Source organism: Calidris pugnax, unplaced genomic scaffold (assembly GCF_001431845.1).
Source record: "Calidris pugnax isolate Ruff unplaced genomic scaffold, ASM143184v1 scaffold102, whole genome shotgun sequence".
Classification (NCBI taxonomy): Eukaryota; Metazoa; Chordata; class Aves; order Charadriiformes; family Scolopacidae; genus Calidris; species Calidris pugnax.
Window position 1 is genome coordinate 2,327,175 of NW_015090846.1, and position 14,849 is coordinate 2,342,023.

General features: G+C 49.6%; 2 protein-coding genes across 4 annotated transcripts; both read right to left on the reverse strand.

The window, feature by feature from the left end:
- Positions 1–612: 612 nt before the first annotated feature.
- Positions 613–5,159, reverse strand: SURF6 (surfeit 6). 2 transcript variants are annotated; one of them, XM_014942774.1, is made up of 4 exons: positions 5,004–5,159; positions 2,784–2,999; positions 1,920–2,011; positions 613–1,448 (listed from the first exon to the last, which is right to left on the reverse strand). In XM_014942774.1, exons 1-4 carry the CDS (start codon positions 5,095–5,097, stop codon positions 780–782), a joined length of 1,071 nt encoding a protein of 356 aa, XP_014798260.1. In that variant the 5' UTR covers positions 5,098–5,159; the 3' UTR covers positions 613–779. The 2 variants fall into 2 exon arrangements, with proteins under 2 accessions (XP_014798260.1, XP_014798259.1); XM_014942773.1 differs by lacking the exon at positions 5,004–5,159 and adding an exon at positions 4,353–4,508.
- A 1,846-nt stretch (positions 5,160–7,005) lies between these two features.
- Positions 7,006–14,808, reverse strand: LOC106888499 (mediator of RNA polymerase II transcription subunit 22-like). 2 transcript variants are annotated; one of them, XM_014942752.1, is made up of 4 exons: positions 14,656–14,808; positions 13,945–14,025; positions 13,408–13,616; positions 7,006–7,423 (listed from the first exon to the last, which is right to left on the reverse strand). In XM_014942752.1, the coding sequence occupies exons 1-4, from the start codon at positions 14,776–14,778 to the stop codon at positions 7,231–7,233; spliced, it is 606 nt and encodes a 201-aa protein (XP_014798238.1). In that variant the 5' UTR covers positions 14,779–14,808; the 3' UTR covers positions 7,006–7,230. The 2 variants fall into 2 exon arrangements, with proteins under 2 accessions (XP_014798238.1, XP_014798237.1); XM_014942751.1 differs by having other exon boundaries at positions 7,006–7,429.
- Positions 14,809–14,849: the final 41 nt, after the last annotated feature.

The following is a 14,849-nucleotide window of genomic DNA, read 5'->3' on the forward strand; positions in this document are numbered from 1 at the left end:
CCTCAGGGCAGCCGGGGCGGGCCCGGGCCGCACTCACCTCAGCCACGCGCCCGGCGACGGAGGCGGGGGGGAGTTGTCGGGGAGCGCGTCGCGTTGCCATGGCAGCGCTGAGGGGGCGGGGCCTAGTCAGGCCACGCCCACCTATAGGCTCCGCCCCCGGGGCAGGGAGCGGTCCCCTCCAGCGCCGGCAGGGCTTCGGGGGAAACGGCGGCAACCGGCAACACGAGGAGGAACTTCTTCACTTTGAGGGTGGCAGAGCCCTGGAAGAGGCTGCCCAGGGAGGTGGTGGGGTCTCCGTCTCTGGAGACATTCAAACCCCCCCCCGGACACGTTCCTGTGGGACCTGCTCTGGCAGGACGTTGGACTAGATGATCTCCAGAGGTCCCTTCCAACCCCATGGGACGCTGAGACATGAAACTGAACGTGAGCCAGTCCAAAGCCAACAGCACCCCAGGACTGCACCCCCAGCAGTGCGAGGGAGAGCATCCTGCCCCCCTGATCCCCCTCTGAGGAGACCCCCAGATGATCATCAAGGTCCCTTCCAACTCAAACCATTCTATGATTCTACAAAATAGTAATTATTACTACAATTAATCAACCAGAAGGTGTTTCTTTGGGATAGAAAATTTAATTAAGAAATGTACAGCAGGGTGGTGGTTGTTAGACCTTGGGAAGCGGCGGCAGCGACTGCCCCCCAGGTGGGATTCCTCGGGCACTGCCTCCCCCTGGGCAGCACCACCCCAGCAGCTCCCACAGCCCCCCAGGAACCAGTTCTCTCACTATAAACCAGCTTTCTTCAAGTCCTCTGGCAGAACCCGGCCTTTCTTGCGGGCCCTGGCTTTCTTCTTCTCTATCCTTTCCTTCTTCTTCTTCTGGATGTTCTTGCGACGCTTCTCCTGCCGCTGTTGCATCTTCTCCACCACTCTCTCCGTCCGCTTCTCCCACTGCCGCTGCCGTTGCGCTTTACGCTTCTCCTTCCGCTTCAGAGCTTCTTTCAGACGCTCCTCGTTGTCACGGATCTTCACCCCTTCCGCCTTATAGAGAACGTTTGTCCATTTCATCTTGTTCTCCAGCTCCTGGGCTTTCTTCTCGTCCTTATCTTTGAGCTCCTCCAGCTTGTTCTTCCTGGTCTCCAGCCTGCTCAGCAGCTGCTTGTAGTTTTTGCCCGTCAGAGGAGTGATGTTGCCCTTCACTGCTTTCCTCTTCTCTTTCTTTTTCTGGACCTTGTTCAACTCATTCTCTTCATGGACTTCAACCCTGTTAAAGACAACCTCAGCTGTGCTCTCCTCCTTTTTGCTTTCTGGCTCTACCGGTACCTCCTCAGTTTCCTTCTTCTCCATTTTTGCCTTCATCTTTAACTCCTTCCTTCGGCGCTTCTTCCTCTCTCTCTCATACTTCCTTCGCTGTCTCTTCTCCAGGACTGCAGGGGGCAATTCTTTGACATCAGCCTAAGAAGAAGGGACATGAATCAGGAGCCTTAATGGGATAAAGCAGAATTAAAAGTGGGATATCCTCAACTTCCTGATTTCAAACTTCTCCTAAGAAACACTCTACTTCTGATGAGAAGCTGTGGGCTCAGCTTTTAGAGACACTCAACACAGCAAAGGCATTCCAAAGCCTTTATTCTCTCTCAACACCCCGTACCTATGTTCCTGTTCAGGCTGTTAGTGCTTTTCTCTTTCCTACACCCCCCCAAGAGCCATGTTCTCCTCCAGACCAGGCCCCACCTTTTCTCACGTGTTTTTCCAGACCACAGAACACACACAGGTCTCCCAGGAACACTACAGACACTTCTTTAGGAGGTGGAATTAACTCAGACCCTGAGCCTTGTAAGATCTTGTCCCCACATCCCCCAGGAGGCTAGGGACAATTTATATTGCATAAACACACATATGGATTTGTATTAAGAGTTCTCATACTTGTCCTGAAGCTTGTTTAATCTTCTCGTGCAGTCTCTGACGCAAGAGATTAATTGCAGAAAAAGAAGGGGAATCCAGCTCACTTTTGCTCCCTGAAAATGAGAAGAAGAAAAGAAAAACACTGAGAAGGCAGCACCAGCTAAACAGAACTTTCTGTGGCTACAGAAAAAGCTCCAAGAACTCTTTAGATGCTGTGAACAGAAGAAAAGCAATTTTAAAGAAACCAAGAGTTTCTATTTCATTGGTTCCTTTAGAATTCCCCCTCTCCTATTCATGCTATCCCTCAGCACAGCCAGCCAGAGTGGCCTGGCGTGCCCTGCGACTGCCCAACAAGCCCAAAGAGAAGCGCCAAGCTAGTGGAAACAAAGACACCAGGGACATCATTCCTTTGTCATCAGGCTTTTCAGGTTCATAATGGAAAGCTGGCCTGGCATGACAGAGACTGCATCCATGCAACACCCCTTAGAAATTACCCAAGTACATAAAAAGTCTCCAATTCAGGTAGTGGAAACAAAGACACCAGGGACATCATTCCTTTGTCATCAGGCTTTTCAGGTTCATAATGGCAAGCTGGCCTGGCATGACAGAGACTGCATCCACGCAACACCCCTCAGAAGTTACTCAAGTACATAAAAAGTCTCCAATCCAGGCTAAATACAATTTCCAGAGAGCCACTCAGTGGTGGCATTACAAACACCCATACATGCACAAAAGCTTTTAGGGCACATGGAATAAGCAAAGATGTTCTCAATTCAGCTGAACTTCTTAAAGGCTTTCCAAACCATACTCATCTGAAGCAGCTGAAAAGCAGCCACCTCAGCTCAGGGAACTGTAACCAGACTGTTGCTGCATTGATATTCTTACCTGTAACCAAACTCTCATTTCTGCTCTGTGTAGCACCCTGTGGAGATGGTTTGCTGGCTTGAGGGGCTGCTTTCTGTCCTGGAGTAGGTTTATTGGTGTTAGAGACCACCTGTTTGACTGAAGAAGCATTCACCTTCTCAGCTTGCTTCCCAGCCTTCTTCCTCTTCTTTTTCTTGGGCTGCCTGTCAGCATCCTTGGGCTGGCCTGGCTTAGATACTAGAAAACAAGAGACAAATTACACAAACAACTCTCTCTACATCTAACTGAAAGGTTATAATAAGGTGGGGGGTTGGCCTCTTCTCCCAAATAACAAGCAAGTAAACAAGGGGAAACAGCCTCAAGTTGCACCAGGGGAGGTTTAGATTGGGTATTATGAAAAATTTCTTCGCTAAAAGGGTTATCAGCCTTTGGAACAGGCTGCCCAAGGACGTGGTTGAGTGAGTCGCCATCCCTGGAGGTATTTAAAAGACAGGCAGATGTGGTGCTGAGGGACATGGTCTAACGGTGGTGATGGCAGTGTTGTTTTGGTGGTGGGACTCGATGTTCTTAAAGGTCCCTTCCAACCTAGATGAATCTATTTTAGATAGACCAGGACAACACTAAATTCCTACTTCATAACACTCAGTTTTACTGAAGACTGAAGTTCCACCATCGCAATGCCATATCCCAATCTTCAAAAAATCCATAGTTTCGAGTTGTTTAAACAGAGCCAAACAGGCCCGCACACTTCACCAGTCCTCCTTCTCCCACGCCCAATCACCACGTGTACAGAAACGGCCCCATGTTTCAGAAGAGATTAGTTTTTTTCTTGAAAACAGCATCTAACTGAAAGGTTATAATAAGGTGGGGGGTTGGCCTCTTCTCCCAAATAACAAGCAAGTAAACAAGGGGAAACAGCCTCAAGTTGCACCAGGGGAGGTTTAGATAAGGTGGGGAGTTGGCCTCTTCTCCCAAATAACAAGCAAGTAAACAAGGGGAAACAGCCTCAAGTTGCACCAGGGGAGGTTTAGATTGGGTATTATGAAAAATTTCTTCACTAAAAGGGTTATCAGCCTTTGGAACAGGCTGCCCAAGGACGTGGTTGAGTGAGTCGCCATCCCTGGAGGTATTTAAAAGACAGGCAGATGTGGTGCTGAGGGACATGGTCTAACGGTGGTGGTGGCAGTGGCAGTGTTGTTTTGGTGGTGGGACTCGATGTTCTTAAAGGTCCCTTCCAACCTAGATGAGTCTATTTTAGATAGAACAGGATAACACTAAATTCCCACTTCATAACACTCAGTTTTACTGAAGACTGAAGTTCCACCATCGCAATGCCATATCCCAATCTTCAAAAAATCCATAGTTTCGAGTTGTTTAAACAGAGCCAAACAGGCCCGCACACTTCACCAGTCCTCCTTCTCCCACGCCCAATCACCACGTGTACAGAAACGGCCCCATGTTTCAGAAGAGATTAGTTTTTTTCTTGAAAACAGCACATGCACCGCTCCGGGCCCAGCACCCGCCGGTGATCCAGACCCCCCCGCACACCGGCCGGGAGGGACAGGAGCCCAAGCGCCGCAGCTCCGTTACCGAATTTCCTCTTCCGTGACTCCGGGGAGTGCTGCACATCCACCTTCCTCGCCAAGGCCTGCAGGTACGAGTCCTGGGCGGCCAGGCTGGCCATGAGAGCGGCCGCGGAGCCCCGGCTCAGCACCGGATGCACCGTTCCCTCCTCACGGCATGGAAGGGCCGGCAGGAAGTGACCTCAGCGCGCCGCGCGGGAAGTGACGCCATCCGCCCGCGCCGTTCCCCGGTACCACCGGGGATAACCCTCCCCTGGCCGCCCGCCCCGGAAGGCTCCGGTCTGGAGGCCACAAGCCCTTATAGGCGATGAGTGGGGCGGAGGAGGGAGAGCCGCCCCCGTTCCGCCTGCCGGTTGAACGGTAACGGTCCCGGGGGCACCGGGACCCGCTGCGAGGAGCGGGGATGTCTCCAAAACCTCCGGGGGAGGAGGATTTGGGGGGGATCACTCGGCCTAGAGCACGCTCAATATCGACCCAGTCCTCCTTCTCCCACGCCCAATCACCACGTGTACAGAAACGGCCCCATGTTTCAGAAGAGATTAGTTTTTTTCTTGAAAACAGCACATGCACCGCTCCGGGCCCAGCACCCGCCGGTGATCCAGACCCCCCCGCACACCGGCCGGGAGGGACAGGAGCCCAAGCGCCGCAGCTCCGTTACCGAATTTCCTCTTCCGTGACTCCGGGGAGTGCTGCACATCCACCTTCCTCGCCAAAGCCTGCAAGTACGAGTCCTGGGCGGCCAGGCTGGCCATGAGAGCGGCCGCGGAGCCCCGGCTCAGCACCGGATGCACCGTTCCCTCCTCACGGCATGGAAGGGCCGGCAGGAAGTGACCTCAACGCGCCGCACGGGAAGTGACGCCATCCGCCCGCGCCGTCCCCCGGTACCACCGGAGATAACCCTCCCCTGGCCGCCCGCCCCGGGAGGCTCCGGTTTGGAGGCCACAAGCCCTTATAGGCGATGAGTGGGGCGGAGGAGGGAGAGCCGCCCCCGTTCCGCCTGCCGGTTGAACGGTAACGGTCCCGGGGGCACCGGGCCCCGCTGCGAGGAGTGGGGGGTGTCTCCAAAACCCCCGGGGGAGGAGAGGACGGGGGGGAGTCACTCGGCCTAGAGCACGCTCAATATCGACGTATTTTCAGAAGGTTGAAAACAAACGCTTTAAAAAAGTATAGAAAGGAGTTAGTTTTATTAAACCACCTAATTACAAAAAAAAAAATATTAAAATTAATAAAATAAATGGAATGGAAGAAAAAAATAAAACAAAAATTACAGCGAAATTGCCACCTGGAGAAGCGAGGCGTTACAGCAGAAGGCTGGGGGAGCCTGGACCCTCTTCCCTGCAGGGGCTGGGGCAGAAGAGCCGCTGTGGGGAAGGGCTGGAGCCACCGACGGGCACAAAGCACCCCCCGAGGGTCCCGGGGAGAAACCCAGCGTCCCCTGAGTGTCTGTTCCTGCTCCGAGCGCGATAACCCTCCCCTGGCCGCCCGCCCCGGAAGGCTCCGGTCTGGAGGCCACAAGCCCTTATAGGCGATGAGTGGGGCGGAGGAGGGAGAGCCGCCCCCGTTCCGCCTGCCGGTTGAACGGTAACGGTCCCGGGGGCACCGGGACCCGCTGCGAGGAGCGGGGATGTCTCCAAAACCTCCGGGGGAGGAGGATTTGGGGGGGATCACTCGGCCTAGAGCACGCTCAATATCGACGTATGTTCAGAAGGTTGAAAACAAACGCTTTAAATAATTATAGAAAGGAGTTAGTTTTATTAAACCACCTAATTACAAAAAAAAAAAAAATAAAAATTAAAATTAATAAAATAAATGGAATGGTAGAAAAAAATAAAACAAAAATTACAGCGAAATTGCCATCGGGAGAAGCAAGGCGTTACAGCAGAGGGCTGGGGGAGCCTGGACCCTCTTCCCTGCAGGGGCTGGGGCAGAAGAGCCGCTGTGGGGAAGGGCTGGAGCCACCGACGGGCACAAAGCACCCCCCGAGGGTCCCGGGGAGAAACCCAGCGTCCCCTGAGTGTCTGTTCCTGCTCCGAGCGCCCCAGCCACCTCCAGAGCATGAGACAACACTGTTACACAGCGTCAACGCACCCCAGCCACCTCCAGAGCACGAGACAACACCATTACCCAGCATCAACGTCACAGCTCAGGCTGCGTTAAGGGAAGGTTTCTGTGTAAACATCTGGAAAAGGAACTGGACTAACTAAAGGGTGTCACTGCTTCGGAAAGCATCGTCGATGCTTCAGTCAGATTCCCCAGTTTTCCCTTTCCTCCCCCAAAATGGAGAACACTGCTCCTCGGTAAGGGTCTCCTGAGAGCCTCCTTCCAAACGACTGCAAGGAAAAGTTCAAGTTTGTGGAGCACTGTGGCAGTGAAGAGTGCTGTGTAAGAAATACTGCAAGATTCTTACTCTGAGCAGAAGGGAGGTTGGCAGGTGCCATCCTGAGAGAGCTTTAAAGCAGCCAGAACACAATAACCTTGGGAAGCAGGAGTAAAAACCCCAAAACACTCACTGCCCCCGCATTTGGCTCAAGTTTATCCCAAACAAATTCGATTCCCAACACTCCAGCGTGTACTTGCCGAGATACACATGGAAACAAACTGGACTTCTAATGAGCTCTACACGTAACGATCACATTAAAGCAAATCTAACTCTTAACTTCTTAGAACAATCAACTTCATATTTACTTATAGCGTTCTCTTAAGAGAGAGGAACACTCGTGGCAATGTCCAGGGGTGGAGAAAGCACTGTGGCCATCCAGTGAGCAGAAACCTGCAAATACAGCTCCAGTGCCTTCTCCTGACGGGTGGGAGATGCTTGCTCAGTACAGCAGGTGGAAGACTTCCAGCAGCGCGGTGCCGCCGGGAGGAAGAGGTTGGGATCCTCTTCAGGAGTGCTCCGTGGGGCCAGCCCCGTGCCCGTTCACGTGAGGGTGCGATGGGGTCGAGCTCTGGGAGGTGGCAACGCTCTGCTCTGCTGCGGCAGCTGCCAGAGGCATGGAGAGGCTTTCGGGGGACAGCGTGGCCAAGTCTTGTCTCCAGTAGGCTTCGCACAGCGGAAGATCATTGCTGTCACACAGACTGTAGCTTTCCAGAACAAACAACCCCAGTGAGGAGAGACAGCAGGTGCCGTAAGAGAGGAGGGGAGGGAGGGAGGGGAAAAAGTGGGGGGGAGCAAGACAGAAGCAAAGCATTAAGAAAATGGCAAAAAAACGTTCATGGATGTAAAGGTCTTGCGTTCAGAAATTCATCTCAAGTCTTGTGACTCGGGCCTTCCCTATGACATCCCCTAACGGCTGGTCTTGAACCTCGTGGGCATGGTGAGGATCAGGGGAATTTCAGAGTCAAAACTGTTGCTACAAACTCAGAGGCTCAGTTCTAATCCAGATGCTCCAAGTCCCTGGAAAGATCTAGGCTGAAGTCCTGGCACCCCAAAGATGGGAGTTCTGCTGAGTGAGGCAAGGACCTCATCTGTAATTATTTCACTTGGAATTAGATCACACCCTATGTGAGGAAAAAAAAGAGTAAATCCTGCTCTAAATTGAAGTTCAGGAAAAAAGGTAGCACAATTATTTTAGGGCCTATCCCTGTCACAATAAAGAACAAACCTATTTGCTCCCTTGCCCTTTCAAAAAAGTCCTCCACAGAAGGTCTGAGTCTGCTCTTAAGCTCCCCAGCCTGATGACAAAGTACTGATGGCTCCTACCAGTTTCAGCGTTAAGCTGAATTAACAGTTTTTCTGAAAGCAGCTTCCTGGATTTGACCACCATAAACTACAGAGCTGGATGAACCAGGGGGAAAGTAAGGTTTTTAAACAACTGGCTAATTCTTGCCTGTGCTCTGAGGAAAACACAACACGGAAGGGCCAAAACTAAGAAGAAAAATGATGGAAGAAACTGGAACAAAACCAAAACAAATTCCAAAGAGAGGAAGGAGCTGCACACACAAGAGACACTCAAGCCAAAGTGAGCGCTGGAGCGGGAAGCAGCTTGCGTTCAGATAAAAACAAACCCAATGGGTCAAGTGATTTTCTTGTTGCAGCTTTTATTTACATTTTTAATGTATGGACTTGAATAAGATGCTTTGGGAAATATTTTAAGCGTAGAAACATGAGACACTTCAAATTGCACAAACATGAAACATGTTGAGATTTAACCCCACACTCAAGACAGCTCCTGTGATGTCAGAGGAGGGAGCCATGGAACATAAACGCAAGATTGGGGTTTCGGATGAGAGAAGGCAAAGCTGGACTCGGAGTTACCGCCTTGGGGAGTAAGCACACAGAGCACTAGTTGCAAGCATCTACCTTTGAGCTCTTTTCTGGCAACATCACCTGGCTGGTTTTGCAGTAAAAGCGAGAAGGAAGTGGATACAGGTTTTATATCTGGGGCCTTTGTAAAATTCCTTGGAACCTCACCCTTCCCTACAGTCCCCAACACAGAGTGAAATTGGGTTCAATTAGCAAAGACCTTCAGGACTGAACCAGAACTGACAGAAAAGTTCTGAACCATAGTCTTAGACCTCAGGCTGTGGTTTCCAAGGAGAACCCAGCCACAGCATCCACCACATCTTGGCAGGTGAGTTACTACGAAAATTTTAGCTGTGTCACAAACATAACTGCTTCTCCTTCCGCCCCAGTCAGAACAGTCCCAAAAGTCTAAGCTTCACCTCTCATGTAACACTCCTCAAAAGTCAGGGTGAATCAGCAGCCACTGCACAGCCCACAAAAGCACGGGCCAGCCTCCTATTCTGTCCTCAGTGCACAGAAAGGACTTCACTACTGCCCTCAGGACATACAGCCCAGTCCACGTGCAGAGGAACAGCTCTAGAGAACTACCTGAACAGAGGGACCGAAAGCAAAAATTCCTTCAGAACAATCTACTCAGCTTTAGTTTCATGGACCTGCTTTCAGGTCTCCTCAAACCCAACCCGTACCCATAAAAATCCCAGCACTGAAACCTGCCCCTACGCCTGAGGCACATCCTATAACCTCACTATGGCCAAGGGGTTGCCTCCTAAGCCCCTTTAACACAATGGCAGTGACAAACGCTGGGCAGCAGACAGCCCTGACTGGCTTTTCGTGCTGGTTGGGAACAGTGCACAGGGACCAAACAAGCTGCATGGCACAGGGCAGCTCTCAGCTCTGCAGCACCCAGAGCTGTGCTGCGCCAGGGAGATCACTTTTCTACAGCCTTCCCTGGAGAGACGACCTAAAATAAACTAACCAGTCACCTTCAGGGAAACTGCAGCATGGGGGAGCCGTCTGGAACCCACGTCCTGCCCCCATGGGATTGCACACCTCTTAAAAAATTCTGTGGGATGAAGGCCCATGAGAAATTAACAGATGGTGCAGAGAAGCAACCCCAGCTGGGCTCCAGGAGAGCACAGAACGCCCATCTGTGGCAAACCAGCTATTGCATTTACAGCCATTTAAACATGATTATCACTCAAGACATAACAAAAACCCTTTTCCCCCCCCACACTAGGCAATAAAGTTTCATTAAAAATATTTTAGTGTTCTAATTATAAAAGGATTTTGAACAAATCACTGTTTCTGTATTCATACACACAATGTCTTTGGTGCAGAAAAGACAGAGAAGAGCACAGGAACAGAATAAGTGCTAAAAGCAAATGACTTAAGTGCTACATGATAACAGGTTTCAGTGGAGGGATCATAGCTCTGTAGAGTCAACAAGTTTCCTACTTTGTGACCACTCATAAGAAAGAGCACGAAGGCAAATCTGTTTAGTGTATGCCAACATTTGTGCTTAGATTTTCAGTTACAAAGGGTTGCTTTACATGGCATCTGGTGCCAGACTGGTGAACTGACCACGCCAGCACGGTCAGAACCCCTCAGCCCAGAATTTAAAGCTACTGACACACAGTGGTGGCAGTCTGGTGACAGTGTGAGGGAAGCACACCTGGCACACGTGAGGCACTAACATCCCACACCGCATGGTTTTGGATACAGCTCACTGCTACACTCTCTGCAACCTATGTAGTGGATGCACCTTGACTGGTGCTTAGATTTGCAACTATCCCTCTCCAATCCTGAGATATCTCTAGGACCCCTTGCTACCCCTCAAAAAAACTGAATAGAGTTTGAAAAATAACTGTAAACTTTTACCTCAAGTTTTCTTCCTATGTCGTAGCAGTTCCTAAGCTATGTCGTATCAATATATTTTTATTCTTAAAATACATATATTACCCATAAATAATGGCCTAACTTCCAAAGATATTGAGCAATTAAGGTTTTAGTTGACTTAGCTGGGGTTATAGACATTCAGCATTTTTAGAAAGAAGAGAAAGGCAAAAATAGAAAACCTGGTCACTAGAACTTTAAGTTTTCAAAAATTAAGTTTCTGTTTAGAAGTCACAGCATTATTGCACTGACTTCGCTTAGCTTGGACAGTGCAGCCAAAACAATCATAGAATGGTTTGGGTTGGAAGGGATCTTAAAGATCATCTAGTTCCAAGCCCCGATCAGGTTCTCATTTGTTTTCTCCTGCTTTCATTTACTGCATCATCAACTAGAAGTGCTGGAGTGCATGGCAGAAAATAAAAAAAAAATAAAGTGTCTGAATTCTCAAAAGCCTGATTTCTAAGAGTCTTTTAAAAATATTAAAAATCTCACAAATCACTAATAAGTCTTCTTTAGAAAAGCCTATCATAATACCTCATAATTCAATGAAACGGAGCATGTCTTTTTTGCTCATCTCAAATGTTCACCCCAACAGGATGCCAGGCAGCTGAGGCAGTGGACTACAAGGGAAAAGGCACACCGTGTAACCAAGTCACTTGTGAAGAACCCACCCCAAGGGGTTGCCTCCTAAGCCCCTTTAACACAATGGCAGTGACAAACGCTGGGCAGCAGACAGCCCTGACTGGCTTTTCGTGCTGGTTGGGAACAGTGCACAGGGACCAAACAAGCTGCATGGCACAGGGCAGCTCTCAGCTCTGCAGCACCCAGAGCTGTGCTGCGCCAGGGAGATCACTTTTCTACAGCCTTCCCTGGAGAGACGACCTAAAATAAACTAACCAGTCACCTTCAGGGAAACTGCAGCATGGGGGAGCCGTCTGGAACCCACGTCCTGCCCCCATGGGATTGCACACCTCTTAAAAAATTCTGTGGGATGAAGGCCCATGAGAAATTAACAGATGGTGCAGAGAAGCAACCCCAGCTGGGCTCCAGGAGAGCACAGAACGCCCATCTGTGGCAAACCAGCTATTGCATTTACAGCCATTTAAATATGATTATCACTCAAGACATAACAAAAACCCTTTTCCCCCCCCACACTAGGCAATAAAGTTTCATTAAAAATATTTTAGTGTTCTAATTATAAAAGGATTTTGAACAAATCACTGTTTCTGTATTCATACACACAATGTCTTTGGTGCAGAAAAGACAGAGAAGAGCACAGGAACAGAATAAGTGCTAAAAGCAAATGACTTAAGTGCTACATGGTAACAGGTTTCAGTGGAGGGATCATAGCTCTGTAGAGTCAACAAGTTTCCTACTTTGTGACCACTCATAAGAAAGAGCACGAAGGCAAATCTGTTTAGTGTATGCCAACATTTGTGCTTAGATTTTCAGTTACAAAGGGTTGCTTTACATGGCATCTGGTGCCAGACTGGTGAACTGACCACGCCAGCACGGTCAGAACCCCTCAGCCCAGAATTTAAAGCTACTGACACACAGTGGTGGCAGTCTGGTGACAGTGTGAGGGAAGCACACCTGGCACACGTGAGGCACTAACATCCCACACCGCATGGTTTTGGATACAGCTCACTGCTACACTCTCTGCAACCTATGTAGTGGATGCACCTTGACTGGTGCTTAGATTTGCAACTATCCCTCTCCAATCCTGAGATATCTCTAGGACCCCTTGCTACCCCTCAAAAAAACTGAATAGAGTTTGAAAAATAACTGTAAACTTTTACCTCAAGTTTTCTTCCTATGTCGTAGCAGTTCCTAAGCTATGTCGTATCAATATATTTTTATTCTTAAAATACATATATTACCCATAAATAATGGCCTAACTTCCAAAGATATTGAGCAATTAAGGTTTTAGTTGACTTAGCTGGGGTTATAGACATTCAGCATTTTTAGAAAGAAGAGAAAGGCAAAAATAGAAAACCTGGTCACTAGAACTTTAAGTTTTCAAAAATTAAGTTTCTGTTTAGAAGTCACAGCATTATTGCACTGACTTCGCTTAGCTTGGACAGTGCAGCCAAAACAATCATAGAATGGTTTGGGTTGGAAGGGATCTTAAAGATCATCTAGTTCCAAGCCCCGATCAGGTTCTCATTTGTTTTCTCCTGCTTTCATTTACTGCATCATCAACTAGAAGTGCTGGAGTGCATGGCAGAAAATAAAAAAAAAATAAAGTGTCTGAATTCTCAAAAGCCTGATTTCTAAGAGTCTTTTAAAAATATTAAAAATCTCACAAATCACTAATAAGTCTTCTTTAGAAAAGCCTATCATAATACCTCATAATTCAATGAAACAGAGCATGTCTTTTTTGCTCATTTCAAATGTTCACCCCAACAGGATGCCAGGCAGCTGAGGCAGTGGACTACAAGGGAAAAGGCACACCGTGTAACCAAGTCACTTGTGAAGAACCCACCATGAAGACATGGTGATCTCATCTAATATCAGGACCCAGCTCAGCAAGCCACTCTCTCCAGGGACAGAGAGAGAGAGGCTCCTTCAGAGGGATACTCAGACAGAAGCCTATACCTCCAAGGAAATTTATCTCCTTTTACAATGATCACAAAGGAAGCCTAAGCAAATTATCTGTCAAATCTACCCAACTACAGCAAGCACCTAGAGTTGGATGCTGTGAATACCTCCTTCACCATGACATTTATACCTTGTAGGATACCTACAAGGAAAAGGCAGTTGCTTTAGCTGCAGAAAAAGAGTTTGACCTAATTAAAAATAGGACTGAAATTTTGTTGGGAACATCCTCAAGACCTATACTCTATGAACTACTTGTTTGTCTGGATTAACTACCCCAAAAGGGCTGGAGTAATAAGGCAGAAGTCCACTGCCCTATTTGTACCTGGAAGAGTAATATTCTTCTTCTAGCTCGTACAGGTCAATGGAGATCTCATCCCGTAGTGCAATCAGCTTCTTGTCACATTCTTCCTGCAAGCTTCTCAGCTGCTGGTTGCGCTGGTTGATAGCTTCATTCACAGAGGGGAAATCATTGAGGATCAAGAACTGCTTCAGGTCAGACACAAGTTTCATCAGGGACTCACCAGCTCGGACCTTGTAGCAGGGAGAAAAAGCACAGAATATAATAAAACAGCACCTTGCTCCAATTCTAAAACAAGATCTCCCAAGCTGCTCCTTCAGCCCAAGCCTTGTATAAAGTAGAAATGCCCATGTTACGTGAGGATTCTGACAGAAGCCTGTAGCTGACAAGCCAGGCTACCCAGCTTTCCCCCCATAGGAATGATTCACCAAACAGCCACCCCAATTATCAGGTTACTCTTCCAGCAGCAGCCCTCGTGAGTGTTATAAAGGCTACCCTAGATGCAATAATGAACCCAAAGGATGTGCTGCCCACCGAGTGGCACAGCAGGGTGCTACTCACAATGTTTGCAGCTCTGACATGCATCTCATAGTTATCTTGTTCACCCTGGGTTGCTCGAGAGACTTGAGTTTCATCCTCAATCTAAAGAAAGAAGTACACATATCCGCCTTTACATACTAAAATCATGAAACATGATTACTACAGCATAAGGCATCTCATTTCAATTAAATCTACAGCTAGAGTCTCCAGGGCCACCTCTGCACTTCAGAGGCGCTTGTGGATGTCTTTGCTGCCCTCCCCACTTGCTTCTGTGGTTCTCTCCCATTCAGTAGCACCGCCTGGCTGCCCGCAGCGGGGAGGCAGGGAGACCAGCAGCAGCCGAGGAGAACTAACAGCCGCCCACCCTGAGGAAGAAAGGAAGGAAGGAACCCCCTTCCCTCACAACCACCCGCGGGGAACGGGGAGAAAGTTCCCCCCGCCTCCCTTCCCTCAGGGGCCCGACCTTCCCTCAGGGTCGCTCCTTCTCCCCTCAAGGGCCTCGTTCTCCCCCTCGCCCCCTCGTCCCTCAGGGGCCTTGCTCCCCCCTCACAGGCCTTATTTCCCCCTCACAGGCCTTATTTCCCTCTCACAGCCGCCCCCTCTCCCCTCAGAAACCCCTGTCTCTCCTCAGAGCTGCCCCCGGGGAAAACCCGCTCCTCTCCCCTCACGACACCGGCCGCTCCGGCGGGCGCGGCGCCCTCCCCTCGATACTCGTCTTCAGCCCAGGCCCACCTTGGCCGTCTTGATGATTTCGGTGAAGTTGTCCATGATGGACTTGACGTCATCTTTGAGGCGCTTGTTGTAGGACTGCAACAGGGTCTCTTTGCTCTGCGGCAGCACCCGCTGCTGCGCCATGGCGCCCCGCGACCCCTCCCCTCACCCCGCTCCTTCTCGATCCCCCGCCCCCCCCCCCCCTCCCCTCGCGC